Source organism: Harpia harpyja, chromosome 13 (genome assembly GCF_026419915.1).
Source record: "Harpia harpyja isolate bHarHar1 chromosome 13, bHarHar1 primary haplotype, whole genome shotgun sequence".
Lineage (NCBI taxonomy): Eukaryota > Metazoa > Chordata > Aves > Accipitriformes > Accipitridae > Harpia > Harpia harpyja.
In genome coordinates, this window is record NC_068952.1 from 4,004,352 (window position 1) to 4,025,114 (window position 20,763).

Sequence of the window (20,763 nt, forward strand, 5' to 3'; positions counted from 1 at the left end):
AAAACAACTCCAATACTGGTCCAAAAGGAAAACTGAGCCAAAACTGGCACTTACTTGGTAACGCAAGAAGACTAACGTATGTATGTAGCTTCTCAAAGACTGCAGTCAACCTTTTCATGTCTCTGTGTAGCTCCATATTTCTAGCTCTTAAAGCAGCTGTGCAAAGAGAAGACTCACACTCTTCTTCCAAACTAGGAATATATGAATTATTTTTTTTTAAAAGTGAGCAATTATCTTAAACAAGTTAATGAGTTTTGGAATAGATAACTAGTGTTCTCTACAGCCCCAGTCCAAAGCAACAATAGACTAGGAATTTATTTTAGAAAGGTTAACATATCAGAGAGTAACTTAGCAATACATGGAAATCACTGTGTGCATGTACTATCCCCACTCTTAGGAGCTTCAGTCACAAGCCAGGAACAGTTTACACTCAAGGCAAAGAACTGACTGCATCAGTTTAAAGACTTTTTTCTCTACTACATATAATTTACCTTTTGCTTCCTAAGGAGCAGGAGAACAGGTACAAAGAAGGCATAAACCAAGCTTTTTCTTCTTTCTTAATCCAAAACCTCTTTTTAAGCAGTCCTTTGCACTAGCAATTCACCTCCCTTTGACCCACTTGGGAACAAAGACTTTCACTGCAGAAGGGATGTGCATCTGGCAAGTTTTCCTATATTGCTGTATTTGTTGCATGATAAATAATCTTCAGACAGGATCAAGAAATTAACAGTTTCAGTGTATCGTACTTGAATAGTATCAACACTATTGAATAACTTAAGAAACATGAAAAATCTGTGCAGCTTTCATTAAAGTCTCACCTGTGAGGGGGAAAAAAGCTTTAAAATACATGGGTTTAGCTCTAATGCACAGCTGAAAAAAACCATGCATAACCTAAAGGCTTAAAAACCAGCAGGCAAAAAAAAAAGTTCTGCCTTTTAAGCCAGAGTGCTTTGAGGGTTGGCTTAATATTTGAGTTGTAGTTGTTGACAATGCTGCATGCCCGACACTCAGTGCCCCCTTAATTTGAGCTATCAAATCAAAAGTACCTTTTTAACTGATAAGGAAGAATCTTTCTTAAAAAGCATAAGTAGGAAGCTAAATGTTCTGAGAAGGTCTTCAATTTCACAGCTGTTTCCTGGAAGGAAAAACAACACATAACTATTTTTGCTCTGTAAAAATCTTTTTCAGTACTAAAAATAAGAAATCTTACCAGGACTGTCACAGTATCTTCTGTAATACTCTCAAACAAGTGAAGCATTCCTTCCTCCAGAGGGCGAACATATGACGCATTTTCATGAAGGTACTGTGAGAACTGAGTACAGAGACATTTTAAAATGGTGCTTGCTGAAGGCTCTTGCAAACTGTTTCAAGTTAACAATTAAACTGTCCGCTTTAGCAAAGCACCTGTCATCTTAAATGATGTCCAGGACGTCAATAATAAGATGTAACAGTGAAGTGATGTACAGCAACCTCTGCTACAGGACACACAAACACACACCTTGAGGGAAAGTGAGAAATAGTGAAGACTGCAGTTAAGTCCAGGCAAAACCCCATCTAAGGCTTTGCCACAGCACCCTATCTCATTTTAACTACCATGCACAGCACACCAAACCCCTGCTTTTTAAAGTTTAAACATTCTTGCACTCCTTGCTCAACTCCATCAAATTAAGGCTAGATCCATGCACCATTAAGCCACCAGTATAAACTATCCTACCTTCCTCCCAGGTGTTTGCCTCTCAGCCCTTGTCCTGTGCATCAGCACAAACATTTGCACAGCTATGCTGTGCAAAGTATTGAAGAACTAAACCACATTAAAACTAAAAGCAAGAGATACATTTTAATCTTTATCTGTAACCAGTCCCATTTTCAACATGGGTCAAAGCATGCTTATGCCAATGCAAAGGATGGAGCTGTAACTAATCAAAGGGAGAACTCTTACTTGCAAGAACTATGAGAGGTTTGGGCAATTATGAAACTTTGGCCTCACAGAACCGCCTGACTTTGCTAAAAATTGCTTAAATAAATTCTATGGCTAATTTCGCCTTCAAAAAAGTATACCTGAGAACAAAGGCGCCACTCTTACACACAGTCAAAACGTAACTGCACCATCAGCTTTTGATTTTGATACCACAGTATTACAAAAAGCTTCTTCCACAGACTGACATCAGTAGTCAAAAGTGATCTTGGTTTTTATTTTACCCCACAGAAAGATACCTTCACCTTTGATTATTTATATCACAATAGTAGCTAAAGATCCCAGGCAAATAGGGTATGAGAAATTTTAATTATTTCTTGTATTATTACAGTGCAGTAACACAGCGTTAACAAGAAGAGAGATGCCAAGCTCTCATTCATGCATGCACAAATCTGGATGGAATTAGGGAAAATTCCTAAATCTAAGGAGGAAGAAATAACACATGCAGAATGCTCCTGACTTGTGTTGCAAGAGAAAGGACTGGAGTTATCTGGCACGATGCTGAAGACCCAGCAGAACCCAGCAATCCAATACTTAAAGAGAAAAGGAATACTTGAACCTGGAAGGGAATTGTCCACATCTACTTTGAGTGTTTGGTGGGGAAAATAGCTCGAAAGCGCCAGACAAGACCTGGAGTTGGGGAAAAATAAATCAGTGCAAGTGTGCTAAGCCACTCCCTGACACTCGTCTCATTTTCTCTACTACATTAAGGGGAAGTTTTTGAACCACTCAGTGGAGGAGCTAAGATCACACTGAGAACACTTGCCAAGCAAAGAGGTAAATCAAAGATACAGGAGCAACAGCAGCTTCAGTGAGTGATAAAAGATGCTTCACCACTGGAAAGTCACGGCAAAAGCCCAAGAGGTAGCATGCGCTGAGGCAATTAGGTCATGAATACACAACAGGGCAGACTACAAGAGACATAATTATGAAAACAAACAAAGCCTGAACTACTGAATCAGAGTCAATTATCAGAAAAGGAGAATCAAATTACAGTTCTGATTAAGTTGCATGTTTCATCTGTGTGAAAGCACTTCTCTGATGAAAAGCAAAGAAGTGTTAGCTAGGACATTAAGAAAAAAATGCGTGAGAAGTCATGTCTAAGAAACCTGATTTTATTCCCTTAGTGTAAACTGCAGTAGTGTCTGTAGAATCCAATCACCACACTAGGCCACATAAGCAAGGAGACACAGTTCCTGCCCCAGAGAATTTGGAAGATGACAAAGCCACATAGTTTTCACAAGAAGGATATGCCATTTTGAGCATGTTTGGTGGCAGGAGCAAGAAATTGTTTTTCTCAAACTAAGATCTATGCTGAATCCCTGTAAAAGTGCATTCTTGATTCAAATAGTTGAAACAACTGAGAAGGTAAATAGAGTGGGATTTCTCTAGTGGATAAACACCTTCTCAAGCATATTTGTTGCTTGCAAAGAGATTAAAGGAGGTCTTCCCAAGAACAGGAAAGTTTTGTGATAGTTAACATTGCCACTACGTGCACTGCAGCCAATTGATGAAGACAAATCATGTCCATCTCAGTAGTTTAAGTCTAAGCCCTACAAACTACTAAATTGAAGTTATAGTCTGAATCTGAAAACACTGGCATCCAGCAACTTAAATGCACATAGGTCCACTTGCACTATGAAGTCAACAACTCTGATGTCAAAACAATTTTATTTCAAAGCATATATATATGCATCCCTACACTAATCCTTACACATGAAGTTCTTTTCCGTGCTTCATGGCACAGAAAAAGAAAGTCAAAAGACACAGCTTAACAGCTCTGAATGATACTCTCAGAAAAGTCTTCCCATGGAGTTGCACAGAAAGAGGTCAGGTTTCTCATAACAATTTCAACATGCTTTACAGACTTGAAGCTTCAGAACACTTACAGGAAAAGTCTTTACACAAATAGCCCAAAATCAGACTATAAAGTTGGGTTTTGACAAGGGAACAGAGTCAAAGTTCTCTCCTTCATAAGCCTACCTCACATCCAGTTTATTTCACATTACAGTTAAACACAAGACCTTCTGTCTCAACATCTCCCATGCCCCAGTACATTAACTAAGACAAGCATCTATTTAGCAGTGCAATATTGTGTATTTTAAAATAAAGTCAGCTGAAATTTTGACAAATGCACTTTAGTTTAGCACTTAAAAAGCAAAGCTTTGATTCGACTATCATACTGCTCTTGTAGCAGAGGCACAGGGGAAAAGGATTCCCTGCAGCTACACCTTCGCCCACATTCAGAGAATTCACCCAATAGAAAAGACTTCTCATGCAGGAGAGGCTGCCTCTCAGGAACACACTCATAGCATTCCAGTAAAGGTGGCAGAAGTTTGCATGACTAAGATAATTCACTCATGAACATCTACATCATTGAATATACTTGTAGATGAAATCTGTAAGCTTTACCTTCTGATTTAATGGTGATATAGCATCTGTTGCAGAATCAATGGGAAAGATCTGTACCTTCTGCTCAGTGTATGTATGGAAGTTCAAAAGAGCTGTTACAAGTTCTTGAACAAAAGCCAGTGCCTGGCCTGCAAGGTCTCGCAACTTCAGCTGTAAAGACAGTTATAAAGTGATTACATTTGACATGTAGCTATTTAAATACGAAAAAAAATGTTATGGTTGAATACAAAAAATGGCTATCAATGATTTCTTTCTTGTTACTAGTTCAACCTAAAATACACAGCAGCAATCATCTTTAACTTAAAGTTTATTCATAAACTACAATGCCACACAGAAGGGCATGTTTTAATATGACAACAAAGTAGGTTTCTATTTCACACAACAGGTGATACTTCACCTCTGCTGCATTTCTCAAACTACAGACCACAAGAACACTTAAAGGTTAGTACAATTACAGAGATCATCTTTGAAATTAAGATTCCTGAAGACCCATAGACTAATTGCTGACAACAGCTCAGTTCTTTAAGTGTGGTGATAGTGAGAAATTTGTAACACCTGGTTGTAAGGAAACTTAACTTAATTAGTAAAACCCAATAAGGTCTTCTCCCAGAATAAAAGGTGTCTGCTTCTCTAACCAGTAACACTCAATTCTTACTCTCCCACCTGGACAGAACTGAGCTGCTGCTCATGAATAAGGCTGTTCTGTAGCTTTAGTGCAGTAGGAAGGTATCCAAGAAATTAATCCAAAATGGAACATTATGAAAAAGCAAATGCAACAGAGAAGAAAACCACACTCTGTTGTGATTTATGGAGGAGAGAACAAGGTTAAAGCGCCACTTCAGCCAAGAATGACTTATCCTTCAGAGGTGTACTCCTAATGCTTCAATGGAGCATTACATCAAGTGAATCTTGATTATGGACCAGGGATGGTGGTAATTAATGCAGTCATACTCAGTTTGCGTATGTTAATTAGCTATGCAAGGAAGGAAAACAGATAATATTACAGTTTTGCTGTCCTTTACACTGCAGCCTGTGCTAATACACTAGCATTTTGCCTCCACTGGCAAAGCCAGTCATAAAAATCTGTCCTGGAACATTTTCAGGACTGCAGATCTTGAAGCATGAGGCTGGCTGGCATAGTGCTAGCAGAAAATAGTAAAGGAAGACACTCTCCGTACAGTTATTCAGATTTTTCTTAGAACTCAGCAACAGGTTGACTTAAGGCTACTTCCATCACAAAACTGGACAGCAGGTCACCTGATCTCACAGCAGACATATTAGGAACAAGGTCTCTTTATAGGCACTTCTGAAGAAAGGAGAAAGCAGCTATTTGAAATCTTTCTACAGTGGCATCTGAATGCACTAACTTCAAGTTTGAGACATATCATACAAGCAAAAAGAAAAAACAGAGTGCTGTGGAGTCCATCCTCAGTGGTAGCAAAACAGGAAAATTTTGACTGCATCAAGGTATCCAATTTACTACTGTAAAAAGCCTTAATATAATTAGCTGTTCACAGAAAACTAATGCGCACTGTTGAATACCGAGTAAAACACACTCCCAAAGAAACTGATGAAGTTACAGTAATGAACAGAAACAGTTTCTTTTCTAAGTAATATTTACATTAATAAGGGTGATTTGGCTGCAAGTAAGAGGTGTTTTGGCAAGAAGTATCCTATAAACTGTAAGTGAACCATGCAGAGTTCTCAAAGACAGATGATTTATTCCTTAAAAGGATTATGACTAGTGACAAGTAATATCAACTGATATGGTATTCTAGTCTACACACTAATGTATAGTTTACAAATGCAAACATCCTTTGGGACTCAAGTGATGTGACAGAAGCAGCTCAGTTTGAGGGAAAAGGAATTCAAGATACCAAAACTACTTTTTTCAACAAAAAGCTTAAGACCCCTAAATTAACATAATTTTAACCAACTTTAAAAATGAAATGTTCAAGTTCTAACTTACTGCAGGTTAGCATAGTAAAAGAGTATTTCCTATAACTTTAATAGGAGACAAATATTAAACCTTTTTGCTATTCTTTTTAGAAAGGCATGCCTGAGTTAATACCAACAGTGATCATCAGCCAGTAGTCAATGGATTAGATCTAGTGAAGTGAGGTGAGCAGACAACTTGACTCCTCGACACAAGAGCAGTATAGACTACCTTTTGAAAAGCACAGAGGTTCTGTGGACAGAAATTCCCTTGGAATATCACGATAGTAGTAAGACAGGCTATGTTCTGCCATTTCAGGTCACTAAAACAACTGGTTTTATTCAGTATCTGTGTAGAAAGTTGCACCTTTATATATGAAGCCAGAAAAAGTGCTTACCTGATATCTTCTGTTGTGTAACGGTACATTCAGAGCGTTGTATCGATTAGATCCTACAGGACAAAAATTGAGTTATATGCACTTATTAAATCATGTTTTTTTAAGAGACACTTATTAGTAAATGGGGGGGTGATTGTTTTTTAATATAAAATTTCATTGCAGTAATATTACAGTTCATGTAAGTAATATTAACTAAAAGGACACAAACAATTGGCTTCAATAAAATAGGCCTAACCATCCTGACTTAAGAACTGTTACTATGACTAGGTGGAAAGAAAGCACTTCTATACTTGCCTCAGCTTGTAAATCAAATTTATCCACCTGAACACCCTGAATTTGATAGATAAGAGCAGAATCCTCTAGCCCAAAAGAACAGTATTCATCACAAAAAAGTGAAAATCTTTAAAAAAAAAAAGAACTTAAAGAATTCAAGATCATCTTCACATTTCGATTACATTCCAGGGACTGTCAAATAAGATGAATGCATTTTTTAATAGTTTGCATGTTTAAAAAAAAAAAGCTCCTGTATGTACTTGATTTGTTGATGATTTAGAATAAGATGTACTCTCCACATATTTCAGCATTCTGTTCCAGTTACAGAGCAACTAGAATTATTCAATTACAAGTAGGCACAATTTTTAAAGAGGTAGAGGGATATTTGTACCTAGTGAACAGCTTACAAAGTCTTATAGATTTAAAAGGGATCACATCCATCCTCAATTAAATGGACTAATAACCACTTTAGTTTAAAATTTGCACACAAAGGAAATTTCCAGCTTCTTACTCCTTTTGTATCATTCACCTTTAGCAATTAACACATGGGAAGAGGTAGTTGTATTCAGAACAAAAAACTCTGTCCAAAATTACCAAATCCTACTCATAAATCCTTCAGAAAACTTTATCTTTCTACTCTCAAAATCATGCTTAGCAGTCAAAAAGTCATTTGATTGCTACTGAAACTGAAGCCAGCGGCTAGTTAACACTTAAAACCAACTACAGCGCCTATAGCAAGCCAGTTGGAATCCACAGCAGGCAAGCATTCCTGACGTTCTCTCATTCTTCCGTCACTAAAGATCTGTCCACTATTTGCAGTTTCCTACAAGAGCAAAAACATCATGCTATGACAGCTAAGTGAGCAGATAAGCAAATAAATTATTTGCATCAAATTTCTCACTACAATGATAACCAACTGTAAAAGAAAAAAAAAAAATCAGCGAAAGAAGCCAGAGAAGCAGAAATAGGCAGCAGATGCCAGGTAAAGTGATCTTTGTGAGAGGAAAGAAGTGAAAAGTGTATCAACTCAAGGCACCAACACCTAAGCATAACACACTGTGTGAGAGTCAACATTTCCTAAAGAGAAGATGATCTCGTGTTTCTAAGCCAAGACTTACTGGATTGCCAACCCAGTGGAGAACTTGGAAGGCTCACCCCTGCAGCACCCTGCCAGATCAGCTTTTAGAGAACCTAAGGCTATTCAAAGCATTGTCATCAAGTTTTAAACTGAAGGAAAAATGCAAAAGCTACCAATAAAACCTACCAGAAATTCAACAGCCTGTTTTTACTTCTCTGCTCCTTCTCCACTACTTTCAGCTTTTTCACTATTCTAGGTCCTCCTAGCCTCACTGCCAGAAGAGTACGGACTGGTGCTTGCCCAAGTACAACCTCATGTTCAAGCTGTTTACAAAAGCACCCAGTACACAGCACTGATCCGGCACATACTGACCCATTCTTGTACCAAAGCAGTGCAAAGGCTGAGCGCTCCTAACTTCATGGTATTCTCTGCACTTCAGTTTATCTAGTAGCAGTTGGAAAGGAACAGGAAAAAAGGTTGCTTCTGATAAAAGTCCCAAAATTCAAAGGGTTTTTTTTCCCCTGAAAAGATGAACATGAGTCTGAGACAAGCCATGGATAAGAGCTAGTCTGGGTGTTCTCTGATCAGACCTGAGACACTCTGACAGACTTCCCACTAATACTAAGTGTAGGCCACTATTGCTAAAATGCCTCATTAAGCCAACATCTCTGCAGTCGCTAGTTTACCCCCTTATCAAGAGTTTATCCCTCTAACTCTTGAATATACCCTGCCAAAAATAATACCCCTCAAGAGGAGTAACTAAAGAAGTCTTTGTGGAGAAACCAGTAAATTGACAGTGTTCCTTCATCTTTTACAATATTCTGTCAACACCAAGCAAGACAAGTGGCAAGTTACTCAAAAGCCTTCAAAAGTTTTAATTTCCATTAGATATATTAAAAAAAAAAAAAATCAAACCTCAATATTTCAGGATTACTAAACAAGATTATGATGTGTATTATGAATACTTATTACAGTTACCTCCAAGTGTCTGTTGAGATGTCCAACGTTTCTTACAGCTAATACATTTTAATTCATAAGGAGTACTTCCTCCAGATGGATACCCAAAATTAAACACAAAACCCAGACCAAGGCAATACGTACTTGTGTCATTAAAAGGTACTTTTTCATTGATTATGCATAGAGATTCTTCCAGTCTACTGCCCAAAGCTGCTTGAAGATTCTTTAACTGTTGCTGGCTAAATAACAAAAAGACAAACGAAAAACCACACACACACACACATCGTAAACCTTTAAAATTTTATCTGTATCACCAACACCACAGCTCACCATAAGCATCCCTTGAGTGTACAGGTATTTGTCTCTTTCTTGAAGCTAGACAGAAGTAAGACAGTAGGAATCATTTTTCCTCCTTTATGTCATATTTAATACATGACATTGTATTTTAATCCCTAACAAAAGCAGTGAAAGATGCAATAAATTGTTGTAAATCCTAAGTTCCATTCTTGAGAAGCTCAACTTACTTCAGAGTTAATCTTTACATTATTTTCCAATTCTGCAATTATTGTATAAGCTATATGAAGGTATTCTTTTCTACTGGAATTTGAATGGCAATACAAAAGGGCCTTTAAATTAGTTACTATATACCCGATGCAGTATTCCAATAGGCAAGTAGTGAGTTGTGGGTAATTCCATTAACTGCCATATCACTATTAGAAATACCTCACAAGCTTTTCAAAGCCCCATATTTAAACACTGCTATGATATGGCCCACTCCCACAAGACTCGGCAATTATGTTTCTGATGCATTCTCAAGTGATTTTTCACTAGATCTGCTTCACTTGCATTTGAATCTGTATATAGATGTGAACATAGGTTCTTAAGATTACTAGTATTTTTAGTATAGATTCTTAAGATGAACAGTAACATGTTCCAGCATTATATACATATGTCAACAAAGATTAACACATATTGATTCAGACCAAATTCCACACCTTACCCAACTTAGGCCCCCAAATTCTTCACTGTTTTGCTTCCCATTTGACATCTAGAACTCCTGCACATATAGTGGAGGGTGGGGGGAAGGTGTCAAAGTGACAGTTTTTTCCTTTTTTACAAAAACATTTGACACATGGAAATTTATCAGGACTAATAAGGAAAAAGAATCCAAAATAGACAAGCAAGGTATGAAGAAACTAGCCAATAAGTAGCTCATACACATTAACAAATATTTCTCTTGAAGAGCAGCTCCAAATTTGCACAGAAACTGTACAACATGGACTGCAGTAGCATTGGGCATGATAGAAACTAAACTCAAAGACAAACTGAAAAAGTATGGATGTTTCCTTTTTGTACTCTAAAGGAATGGCAAACAAGTAGTTTGTTATGTTTTGTTTTACATTGTCCTTCAATTTTCAAGGCATGCTGGCTGTCAAGTCATGTATCCCCTGGCTTTACTGAATAAAGCATGGGTGTCAGAGGCAAATGGATCCCTTCCCCTGGAAGAGTGGGGAAAAGAGAGCAGTCCTCTCAAAGCCATCTTCTGTCAAGTGTTCATTAGATACCGATTTCAGTGTTTAAAATACTTAAGTGTCATGCTTTATTATTTTCAAAAAGCCTACCTTCTTAAATGGTAGGGACAATTTCTTACAATGACGTTAATTACCCAGTCATCACAGAATACAACAGACAAGCTCTGAACTGAATAGCAGCAGATTAAGACTACACTGTTTTTCAAACACCACAAAAAAAGCAAATGGCAGCAAAACACAGCTTTCATCCTCTTTTGCAAGTCATTCCTACTGAAACCCTGACCTGTATTAGAGGAGAGTTACTGGAATTCAAGTATCTTTGCATCTATCAAAATAATTAAAATATATACTTCAGGGTTACCATTTGAAAGAAGGAACTCTACATCTGATCATTCACTATGCATTTTATCCATTACATTAAAGATCTATACCACACATATATCTTTTAAAAAGGCACCTTAATAACGAACTTCAGAGAAGTGCACCCTAATTTGATTTGGCCCACAGTCCTCAAATTCTTCCAATTTTCTACAACTTGTCTTCAAGACAATGAAGGTATTCCAAAACTAACAATACAATCCTTTAACAAAAACTTTCAAATATTCTAGCTGAGCGCATTACACCTGAAGCAAAAGTGATTGTTCAAGAAGCTTTCAGGGTGGAGGGGGATCTTCGAAACTCTTTTCAGTCAGTTGTCTCAGCATACCTACCCAAGCTTTGTTTTTAGAAGCAGTTTGTAAAGGCTTGCATGTCTTTGTTTCATACAAGTTCAGTAGTTTCTTTACTTTTTATAGCATTCCATTACAAATAAATTCTTCAAGCTTTCATCAACTTCACAGCTACTTAAAATAGCTTGGTGACAAAACTGCTCTTACTGAAAGCTGAATCTGTGGAATTGATTGTCTAGTTACATACTCAGCAGAAGGAACCGGGGGCTGACCTGCACAGCCTTGATGTTAATGTGCTGTTGCCCAATATTTTAAGTTCTATCAAAGTCGGGGTGGGGGGTGGGTCTATTTTTAGAGAATCATACTTTAAAAAAAAAAAAGAATCTGGTTAATCTTTTACAGCAGTTATTTCTTTAAATCAATTTTTCATTATATTAAATAAAAACACTTACCATTCTTCGGTTCGAAGCCTACAGTCCTTAGCTTCTCTTTCTAGTGTCTGAGACTTGATCTTTATGCAAGAAGATAATCTCACAATGTAAGTACTGACACAGCAAGACATTTCATTTCAAAACTTTCCAAACTTGCAAGTAAGAGAAAACTCCTTACTTCTAATTTGGCTTTATCGTTCTGCAGCTTTTCTATGGTATCTGTGTATTTCCTCGTTAAACTGTCCACCACAGCTTGATGCTGGGCAGCATCAGTTTCCAAAACCTCAAGTCTAGTTCTCAGCTCCGTTTCCAAACGTTTGTGCTGCTCATCTGCTTCAAAGAACTAAAAGAAGAAAAGCAGAGCCCATATGAAAGCTTCATTTTACTGTGGAATCCAGTCCTATGAGTTACACCAATTTAATTAGCCAGTCCACGTTAATAACAAGTACTAGTTCTCAGACAAATAGAAATTTTATGATGACATTTACGGAGAAAAATATTCAGGAACAAGTACTTTATGTTTATTAAAGTTTGGTAGTACCAAGCATTCCTTAAATATATTTCCAATTAATAGTACACACCTGAAAAATTAAACTTGAGCCATAATGTTTTTCAAGTTTTCTAAACCAAAGTGAAATGCATTCCATTTCGGTAAAGTAATTCCTGACTTCATCATAGCAACTTGCAGAATTTTAAGGCAATTCTGAAACAGTTAGTGAACTAAAAAGAAGTTTCCACCCAGTACAAACTATACGACTATTTTCAGTAGAGTAGCTAAGTGTCACCAAAAGTTAAAAATCTAAATGAGAAAACACATATTACATGAGTTATTCCACATACTGTCTTAATCTGAAGTAGAAATTTTCTCATTTGCCCAGTGAACATCTTTATAATCAAGCTATCCGATCTAATCTACTGTTTCGCATACAGCTAAGCTTTTAAACTCACTAGTTTTCAGATGGCATTTTATTTTCTCTATCTTTGTGTGACCAGTTTTCTGAACTAAAAAGAAAGGCTAAAAAAATTTCACTCACGAGTATATGTAGTCGTTCATTCTCTTCTATCTTCTTCTGAAGATCTTCATTGAAGACACTTTTCTGCTCTTGACTCAACTGAGATGAGGATTCTGCACTTTTCTAAAAGAAAGAAAATGCATTCATTACCTCCAAGCCTCTGGAGGTATCCCAAAGCCCATCCCCAAGTATATGAAAACACTTCCTATCACTAATTCTCAATAGAGGCACACGAGTATGTACCTTATTTACATTGCCTACTATATCGAAAGGTACACATATTGCACACAGCATGAACCTAAAAGCAGCACTTTTTCCCTCACATTGTTGTTGCTGCGTAACAGTAGAATGCTAACTCGATAAGGACTCAGGAAAGCCTCTACTCAAGCATCACATTCACACACACACATGAAATTGCTTGTATGGGCAGGTGCCCATTCAACATCATTTGAATCTTGCATGATTCCACACAGTCAGTGATATGAAACCCTACACAAGCGGGCTTATTTGGTTTAGTAGCTACATGCAAGGCGCACCTGCCCCCACCAAGCATCCAGGTGTAAGCTGGTCTGGTCTCAGCAGGCACCAGGAATAATCACTGAAAGTGCACTATCCCATGGCAGGCTGTAGCACAAGGTCGCACTGGAAAACACAGGGTCTTCACTGTCCACCAACTACCCTCAGAATATAGACATCTCTCTGCCAACTGTTTCCTCATTTTTCACCCATTTCGTTCAAAAGACTCAGAGACCACCAGTGAATCCCACACTGCTTCTCTGCTCTACCACACTGCTAAACAAAGGTAGTACCATCACCAGAAAAAATGGAGACTGTTTACATTTAAACTTAACACCGAACTTCAGGTGTTTCGGACAGCTAGGACAGCGAAGCCACCTCTGCATTTGATGTCAGCCCATGAACTACAATACCTGAGATACGGGCATATGTTCTCCTCCTTCTAAAAGGATTGCAGTCTGACACAGATCATCTATCCAAATTTTAATCTAAATAGTTTTAGATGTGATTTACACGGTGTCCCAATGGTAAGTCTCTGAAGTAAGGGTGACATGGAACTTAGTGGGGGGGTGTTCAACACAATGTACATACTCAGTGAGGCCCTGTAGATAAAACTAAAGGGAACATACTTAAAAGGTAGTACAAACACTTCTTTAAAAAAAAAAACAAAAAACCCCAAGAAATACAGAACTGTGCATTCTGACAGCTGAACAGGAAAGAAAGTCAGTGGCAATGTTTTGTAAAGCTACTCAAGCCAGGCTGAGGTCCTTCAAAATTTGGAAACATGTCTAGTGAAGCAGTAAGTTATATAACATGAAATAAAAGAACAGAAGGGTCAAACTGCATTTTGAAGAATGATCTACTATGGTGCTTGAATAACGTAAGTCAGAGGTACTATGCTGCCAAGGAACTGGATAGCAAAAAAAAAATGCAAAAGAGTTTAGGGAAAAAGTAAGGAAGATTATCATATTACTATCAGTTGAATGATTTCTTTAATGTCAGTCTTGATAGCTACAGCATTTAGGGAGCTAACCAAAAAGAAAAGATGACAGTAATTAAGAGGCGTTTCCTCCTAAGAGGAAGGTAGCAATGGATGCTTGAGAATTATTTAAGTCCAGACACACCACCCCTGGCATTCCGATATTACATACAGAAGACATGGCTGATCTTAGACAGAACATGATATAACCAGGTTTAATCAGCAAGCGTTTTGGCAGAGAAACATCGCAGTACTGAAATTATTCTGTCATTTTGAAAAAACATATGGAATACTAGCTAAAAATTTAGATTTCAAAGGATTTGACAAGATTCACAGAAGAGACAACTAGAAAAGCTACAATCATAGGCTGAAGAGTTAACTATCGACATCAAAATTACAAAGCAAGCAGGTGGGCATAGGAAATGAGGGGTGATCAGTTTCCTTCACAGTAGTTGATTAATCACAGAGCTCCAAGATCTTTCCCAGCTATTTGAACACTTAATAAATATCTGGAAATGGAGATAGCAATTCAGTATCAGTTAGCTGATGCACTAGAAAGAAAAGTGCAGAACTACTTAGCACATAATATATGTATCAATACCTGCTTTGTGGGTATTTTCACTCACATCAGTTATAACACAAGTTCTGACAAAAACATTCAGCTCAACCCTTGACACAAAGCAACTACTGCTAGAAATCACGATAAGACATTGACAGGTGAGGAGCAGACATCTGCTAAGCAAGTTTTTTTGCCTTTAGCACATACCTTGTTCTTCTTGCCCCTAGCTTCACTTAATGCAAGTTCATCTTGAAGTAACTCCACCCGCTTGGCAAGTTGCTGATTTCGAAAGGTCAAGCTGTCCATTTCTTGTTGCAGTTTTCTCAGTGATTGATCCTTCATCTTCAGTTGCTCCTGAATGACCAAAAAGTTTAATTTTAAGACTTCCACACTTAGTCTCACACATGCTTCCAACAAGAAGCATCACATTAAAAAACTAACACATTAAAAAATCGCTTTCTTCACTATTTGAACACTGAAGAGGCAAAAAGTATCACTTTTAAACTTAAAAACAGATTTCACTTTCTTGAGCTGCCCACAGATGACACTCCAAGTAGGTACTTCATTCTACAACTTAATCACCAAGAAGCAACCTTCCACTTTTACAAAGTCAGCACCTACAGAGAACAATGAAAACTAGTTGCAGAACAGAAATTCTTTTACTAAATCAAGTTCCTTCTTTATTCTTTTAATCACAATACTTTGAGTAAAAAGCATTCCCATTTACCCATCTTGTCACAGCTTAATACATCTGACATGAGCAGTTTTTAGATTACCTTCAGAGAGGCAGAGTTTGCTTGCTCATCTACAACCCCTTTTTTCAGTACTTGGTTCTGAGCTCGAAGCTGAAAAATAAGAGATGCCAATAACTATGCAAGACAAAGGAATAAATAAAAGCCATTCATTAGAATGTGCATAAAGCATCATATTCTCTCATGAGAACACCAGATGTGCATGCTTCTTAAAGTATTCTGTTCAGGTAGACAGTAGTGGTATGAGGTTGAAAAAAGGATCCAATTCATACCCTGAATTGCCAAGAAACAAGAAGTTTACCATCTTGAATATTTTGGTCAAATAGAACATAATTCTTACTCAGTAAATACCTTGGAAGATTGGTTACTTAAATATAGTTAAGGTTTGAAGAACAGTGAACAAATATGGAAAAGTTGCAACTTCTTCCTTGACTAATCAAGTTCTTGCTCATATTCAGTGCTATTTCTGCCTCTCCCCTCTTCTCCCCAAAACTTTTCATGACGGGTTCTGGAACATAAGCACGGTTCACAATAAAGTCAAAACCTGTATTGATTCAAGAAGAGCTTAACTATACTCTAATGCAAAAATACTTATTATTGGCAGCAGCAGGTGACCCAGAGAGAACCACCTGACAAACACTCCAGGAAAATGCATAAAAAGCATAGAAGAAAGAGTCCTCCAAGACTTACTTATATCGTTCACAAATCTGAGCTAAATATCACTGCGGTGAAAAGTGATACTCAAGAAATCTATTTCCCCGTCACTTCACAGAGTACCTCTACCCTGCAGCAATGAGGACACTGAGAGTTCCATCTTCCCATTCCTTGATAATTGCTTGAATCCTGGTTTCTTCAATGGCAGTTTGTATTCATTTGACATGTCTGAGTCCAGCTGTTGCAGATATAAATTAAAAGGGTTTGTATAGTGTTTGGGAATACCTCTGGCAGATGCATAAAAGGCAAGATTCAATGCAAAACAGCAATGGCTAATCTTTTCAGTCTGATGACTGAATATATTTGAAAGGTCAGAAGTCAGTTGACATTGCTAAGCACAGGCTTTTGCCCTGCAGTATTCCCACTGTGCTGTTCAGGCATCACAAAGGCAAGAGAAGAAAATTGCAAGAGCATCACAGAAAGACTTCCAAGCACAGGGTTTCCCTAGCAAGAAAAAGCAGTGCAGTAGTTTTCTATGCCTTTTTTCTGCCACAGCTACTAATGCAGGAACATGTCAGATGCAGTGAATGAACTAGCTCAATCATGCTGCATTGAGATACCCAAGCTGAAGTGTGATCCACCAAAGGCTGTCACAAGTTGAAAGAGCCTTTTGACTACTACTTCCATCGGGGTTGTGTGAGAGAGCCAGAAGCTGCAGCTCGAGGCAAAGAAGAGACTCTGAAAATACACATCCTTCTTCTGGACTGCTGTGTGAACTGAGAGGGAAAGCAATCCTTTGGCAGGTACTTCCCTTGGCACTCCTTGAGTATATCAAGCTCTTGTCTATCTCTCCCCTTGGCTTCCACAACATGATTAAGTGAACAGGCAAATAGCTTCCCAGGGCTACTCTCCACTTCCACCTGCACACAATAAACAGCCAGTTGAAAAACTGACCATTTGCACAAAACGAAGAGTTACCTGCAAAGAGGATCCCACAATGCCCTGGAGTTGTTGCACAAGAAGTGGGACGAGACCACAAAGTAGTTCCCATAAAGAACCCATGAAACATCACAGGCTGAAAGTTGCAAGATGAAGTTCAAAGAAAGCTTTTGGACACCATGATACTAAAAGAAAGAGGATCCAGCAGCTGGAACTTTCAGAAGCTATAGTCAAAAGCCCACATTTCAAAGTTTCATTTGGGAATCAAGCAGCAAAGTCCCTCAATTAATTCGTCCCGAACCATTTTTAATCTCCAAGGTACAGCAGAGCCGCTGTAGAAAGCAACAAGAAATATGAACTCTGACCTACAAAGCCCCAAAGTGAATTCAGTTTTCTTAAAATGATTTTGTGGAAGCATTAAAAAAAAGTATCTCTGAACAATTTAGATTCTGTATAGGGTTTTTTTATAGCAGTTCCAAGGCAAATAGTATTTAAAGAAAACATCGTTCTGTAACATAGGGAAACGTGTCAAATACAGTCAAGTGCTGCGTGCCAAACACTCTGATGCTGGACTACACAAAACCAAAGTGCTGGCTTTCTTTCCCAAGGCCACTGAAGAACTATGCCATTCAAGACCAACGGTGTCCTCTTCCTTTTAGTGAAGAAACAAGAATGAAGAGTTCTATATTAAGCAAGGCTCCACCATTTAAGAAATCATCTCGAGCATCTTGGAAAGGCATTCTCCGCTACGGGCCAGTAGTCTTTGCAAATACTCTGTTAAGCAGCACCAGAAACGGGAGGCAGAGTCACCTAGGGCAGCTGCAGAAGAATGGGAACAGACATGAGGCAAGTGTGGAATCAAGTGCCCTCACTTCCAAGACACTACAACACCACTGCAAGCACTACTAACACCATTGAACTCCCACATCCACCAGCCAAAGCAAACTCAAGAGTCCATGGGTAAGATACAAGACCAAAACCTCAACAAATGTTCACACCCAAGAAGATAACTAAGCCTTATGCCTGACTGGGAAATAGAAACGCAAGGGAAAGCACTGCTAGTTTCAATTCCCTGGCATGGCTGAACCCATTAGTTGTCCCACTGGATGCTTTGCAGACAGGGCCACTTTGCCCCTAATGCCAGCTTGCCCAGCCAGCACTCGGCAATACTGTAATTCCCTCGGCACCTGCAAACTCGCACCTCCCCAAGCCTGCCTTCACCTCCTCCTCAAGGAAAAGCAACCTTCGAGCCCCAAACACCTCACGCCGCCACAAAAATCAGCGTTTCAGTCCTGACCAGCCCCCCCCCCCCCGGCTCCAGCTGGAGCACAGCGCCGAAGGCAGCCAAGCCGGGCGGGAGAGAGCTCACGGCCCCACCGCCCCGTGGTGGCACCGGGGCAGAGCAGGCTCAACGAAGGCACGGGCAGCCCCGCGGGCCGATCGGGGAAGGCCCCCTCCCCTCAGAGAGGCGGCCGTGAGGCGGGTAACGCGCAGGGAGCGGCTGGAGGGAGGGGAGGCACCGGCCGCTCACGGAGCGTCGGGGACGGGCTCTGGCGCCTGATACCTTGGAGTACTCCTGCGCCAGCTTCTGGTATTTCCCCTGCAGCTCCGCGGCGGCCGCCATCTCCCCGCCGCCGCCGGCCCCTCACACCCGCGAAAGGGAAGACGCACTTCCGGGTTCGGCGCGACGACGTCACCGCGCCACCACGCCACGTGCCGAGCGGCGGGGCGGGGCGGAGCTTAAGTGGCCGGCGCCGCCATCTTGACCCAACTTCCAAGATGGCGGCACGGAGGAGGGCGGGGCCGTAAGTGGGGGGGGGAACGGGCCGGGCCACGTGACACCAGTGAGGCGAGCGTAGCCGCCTCTGTTGCCATAGTAACAGGCGGCGGGGCCCCGCGCGGCCTGGAGGCTACGGGGCCCCACCCTGCCCAAAAACCACCGGCCGCGCCCGGCGGCAGCAGCGCCCGCCCGGCGGGGTCGTGTCGGCGGATCGCGACGCGGGCCAGCGGCGGACGGTGCCCCGGCGCCGTCCCCTTCTTGGGCAGAGCGCCGGGGCCGGTCCCGCGTACTCCCCGCCCGAGGCAAGGCTGTCGCTAGGGGGAGCCCAGGGTCTGCGGCGCCGGGATGCGCGGCGGCGGCGGCGGCCGGGGCGGGGGGAGCGGGTCACCGCGGGCCGCGGAGGCCCCGCCGGTGCCAGCCGCTGGTGTCGGAGGGCGGTTGTCTGAGGGGCTTGCTCCTCAGGCGGAGCCCGAGCTTGGGCTGCGTTGCCGGGGGAGAGAGGCAGGCGTGGGACCCGCTACCTGCCTGCGCGGGAAGGAGGCCTGCAGCGGAGCTCCTTGGGAGCGCGCTACAGCGGTTGTCTTAACATAATACACGTAATACCCACAGAAACTGAGGCAAACACATCTTCTGCAGGTCCGTAGGTGAAAACATGAAAGGCAGTTAAGTAATTTCTCACGGCTCGCAACAAGCGAGTGCCAGGGGTGCGATTAGTCGGTGCCAGCGCTGGGCGCTTCCTACTACTGCGTTCAACCTTCAGTGCCGTTATATCCTAATGAAGGGGAACACGGGTAAATCGTCTGTTCCTCCAGTGCCGGCAGTTTCGGGGTCATTTTGAGTGTCTGCACGCTGTGGTTCCCCAGAGGAGATCCTTCTCTGCTGCCTCCAGCCTGCAGGTCCCTTTGTTTTAGAGCCTTCTTTCAGCTTCTCCACCATTCAGCCACCCTCCTTTAGAGATTGCTTAGACTGTGCTAATTATCTCCTATTTTCTTCTTCTTTATCCTCAGATTTATCAAACATTTAAATGCGTATCATCAGCACTCTTTAAGCAGAATCTGAAGACATCGTAATAGGTGTATTTGGTCCTGCCAGATATCCAGCCAATGCAGGATTTTCTTTCTGAAAATGACTGGAAACAGATGTGTAAGGAAAAGAATAGTGATGAAAAAATGTGATGATACTTCACCAGTATATGCTGAGCATCTGGTGATTTGCAGGTTAAGGGCTTCCTGGTCTAGGATAGAGATGTAACAGCAAATTATTATTTTTGTTCAGTTTCCATGGTATCATTTTTTTCCACTTGATTTCAGCATGGTGTCTTCATGGCCTCTCCTCAGTAGTGGGTAGTGCTAGAGATGCTAAATCATCATTTTCTTACCTCCTTTTCTCTTTGTTTCCCTTAAGTAAGCATAGATAGCGGGTGCCTGTAATGGAAGTTAATCCTTTTCCGTAGTCTTAAGGCTTTGGTGGTGCGTGCTATTCTTTTGCTTAGCACAGTAGTGGAGTTGGCAAGCACTAAATATGATATGGTGGCCAGATTAGTAAATATGTTTGTATCTCCACAGGAAGTCTTAATGTTGGAGGACATGTCGCTGAACCATATTGCCAAGAACAGCGACTGCACATTTTTAGGAAGTCTAAAAGGGGAAAAAAGCAAAACACATATTGTCACTATTCATCCAAATGATCTTGCCGCTCTTCTGCGTGACCAGAAGAGCTTAAATAGCAGTACTGGAATAAGAAAGAAGGAAGCTGTAGTTTTTAGCATTAGAGCCATGCTAGACTACTCCTTCCACTCCATTTTGTATTCCCTACAGAAGTTCTTAACGAAGTAAATAGAGTTTGCAAATGCTGTTTAGCACATCAGGGTTAACAGCAACATGGTATGTCCTCACATGTCAGTGCAGTAAAT

General features: G+C 40.5%; 1 protein-coding gene across 7 annotated transcripts in view; it reads right to left on the reverse strand.

Moving 5' to 3' along the window:
• PPP1R21 (protein phosphatase 1 regulatory subunit 21) overlaps positions 1 to 18,753 on the reverse strand; it is a 33,586-nt gene extending 14,833 nt beyond the window's left edge. For 3 of the 7 annotated variants that reach the window (XM_052805626.1, XM_052805623.1, XM_052805630.1), the window contains exons 1-13: positions 18,636 to 18,726; positions 17,111 to 17,890; positions 15,503 to 15,571; positions 14,934 to 15,080; positions 12,694 to 12,795; positions 11,838 to 12,002; positions 11,681 to 11,739; positions 9,173 to 9,267; positions 6,721 to 6,773; positions 4,388 to 4,537; positions 1,211 to 1,312; positions 1,047 to 1,135; positions 55 to 191 (exon numbers count right to left, since the gene is read on the reverse strand). In XM_052805626.1, coding sequence (XP_052661586.1) covers positions 55 to 191; positions 1,047 to 1,135; positions 1,211 to 1,312; positions 4,388 to 4,537; positions 6,721 to 6,773; positions 9,173 to 9,267; positions 11,681 to 11,739; positions 11,838 to 12,002; positions 12,694 to 12,795; positions 14,934 to 15,080; positions 15,503 to 15,571; positions 17,111 to 17,194 — 1,252 coding nt within the window. In that variant the 5' untranslated portion in view covers positions 17,195 to 17,890; positions 18,636 to 18,726. Of the gene's footprint in view, positions 1 to 54; positions 192 to 1,046; positions 1,136 to 1,210; positions 1,313 to 4,387; positions 4,538 to 6,720; positions 6,774 to 9,172; positions 9,268 to 11,680; positions 11,740 to 11,837; positions 12,003 to 12,693; positions 12,796 to 14,933; positions 15,081 to 15,502; positions 15,572 to 16,168; positions 16,371 to 17,110; positions 17,891 to 18,635 lie in introns of those variants that run through there. The other 4 variants (XM_052805627.1, XM_052805624.1, XM_052805625.1 and 1 more) reach the window with 3 other exon arrangements.
• Positions 18,754 to 20,763: the final 2,010 nt, after the last annotated feature.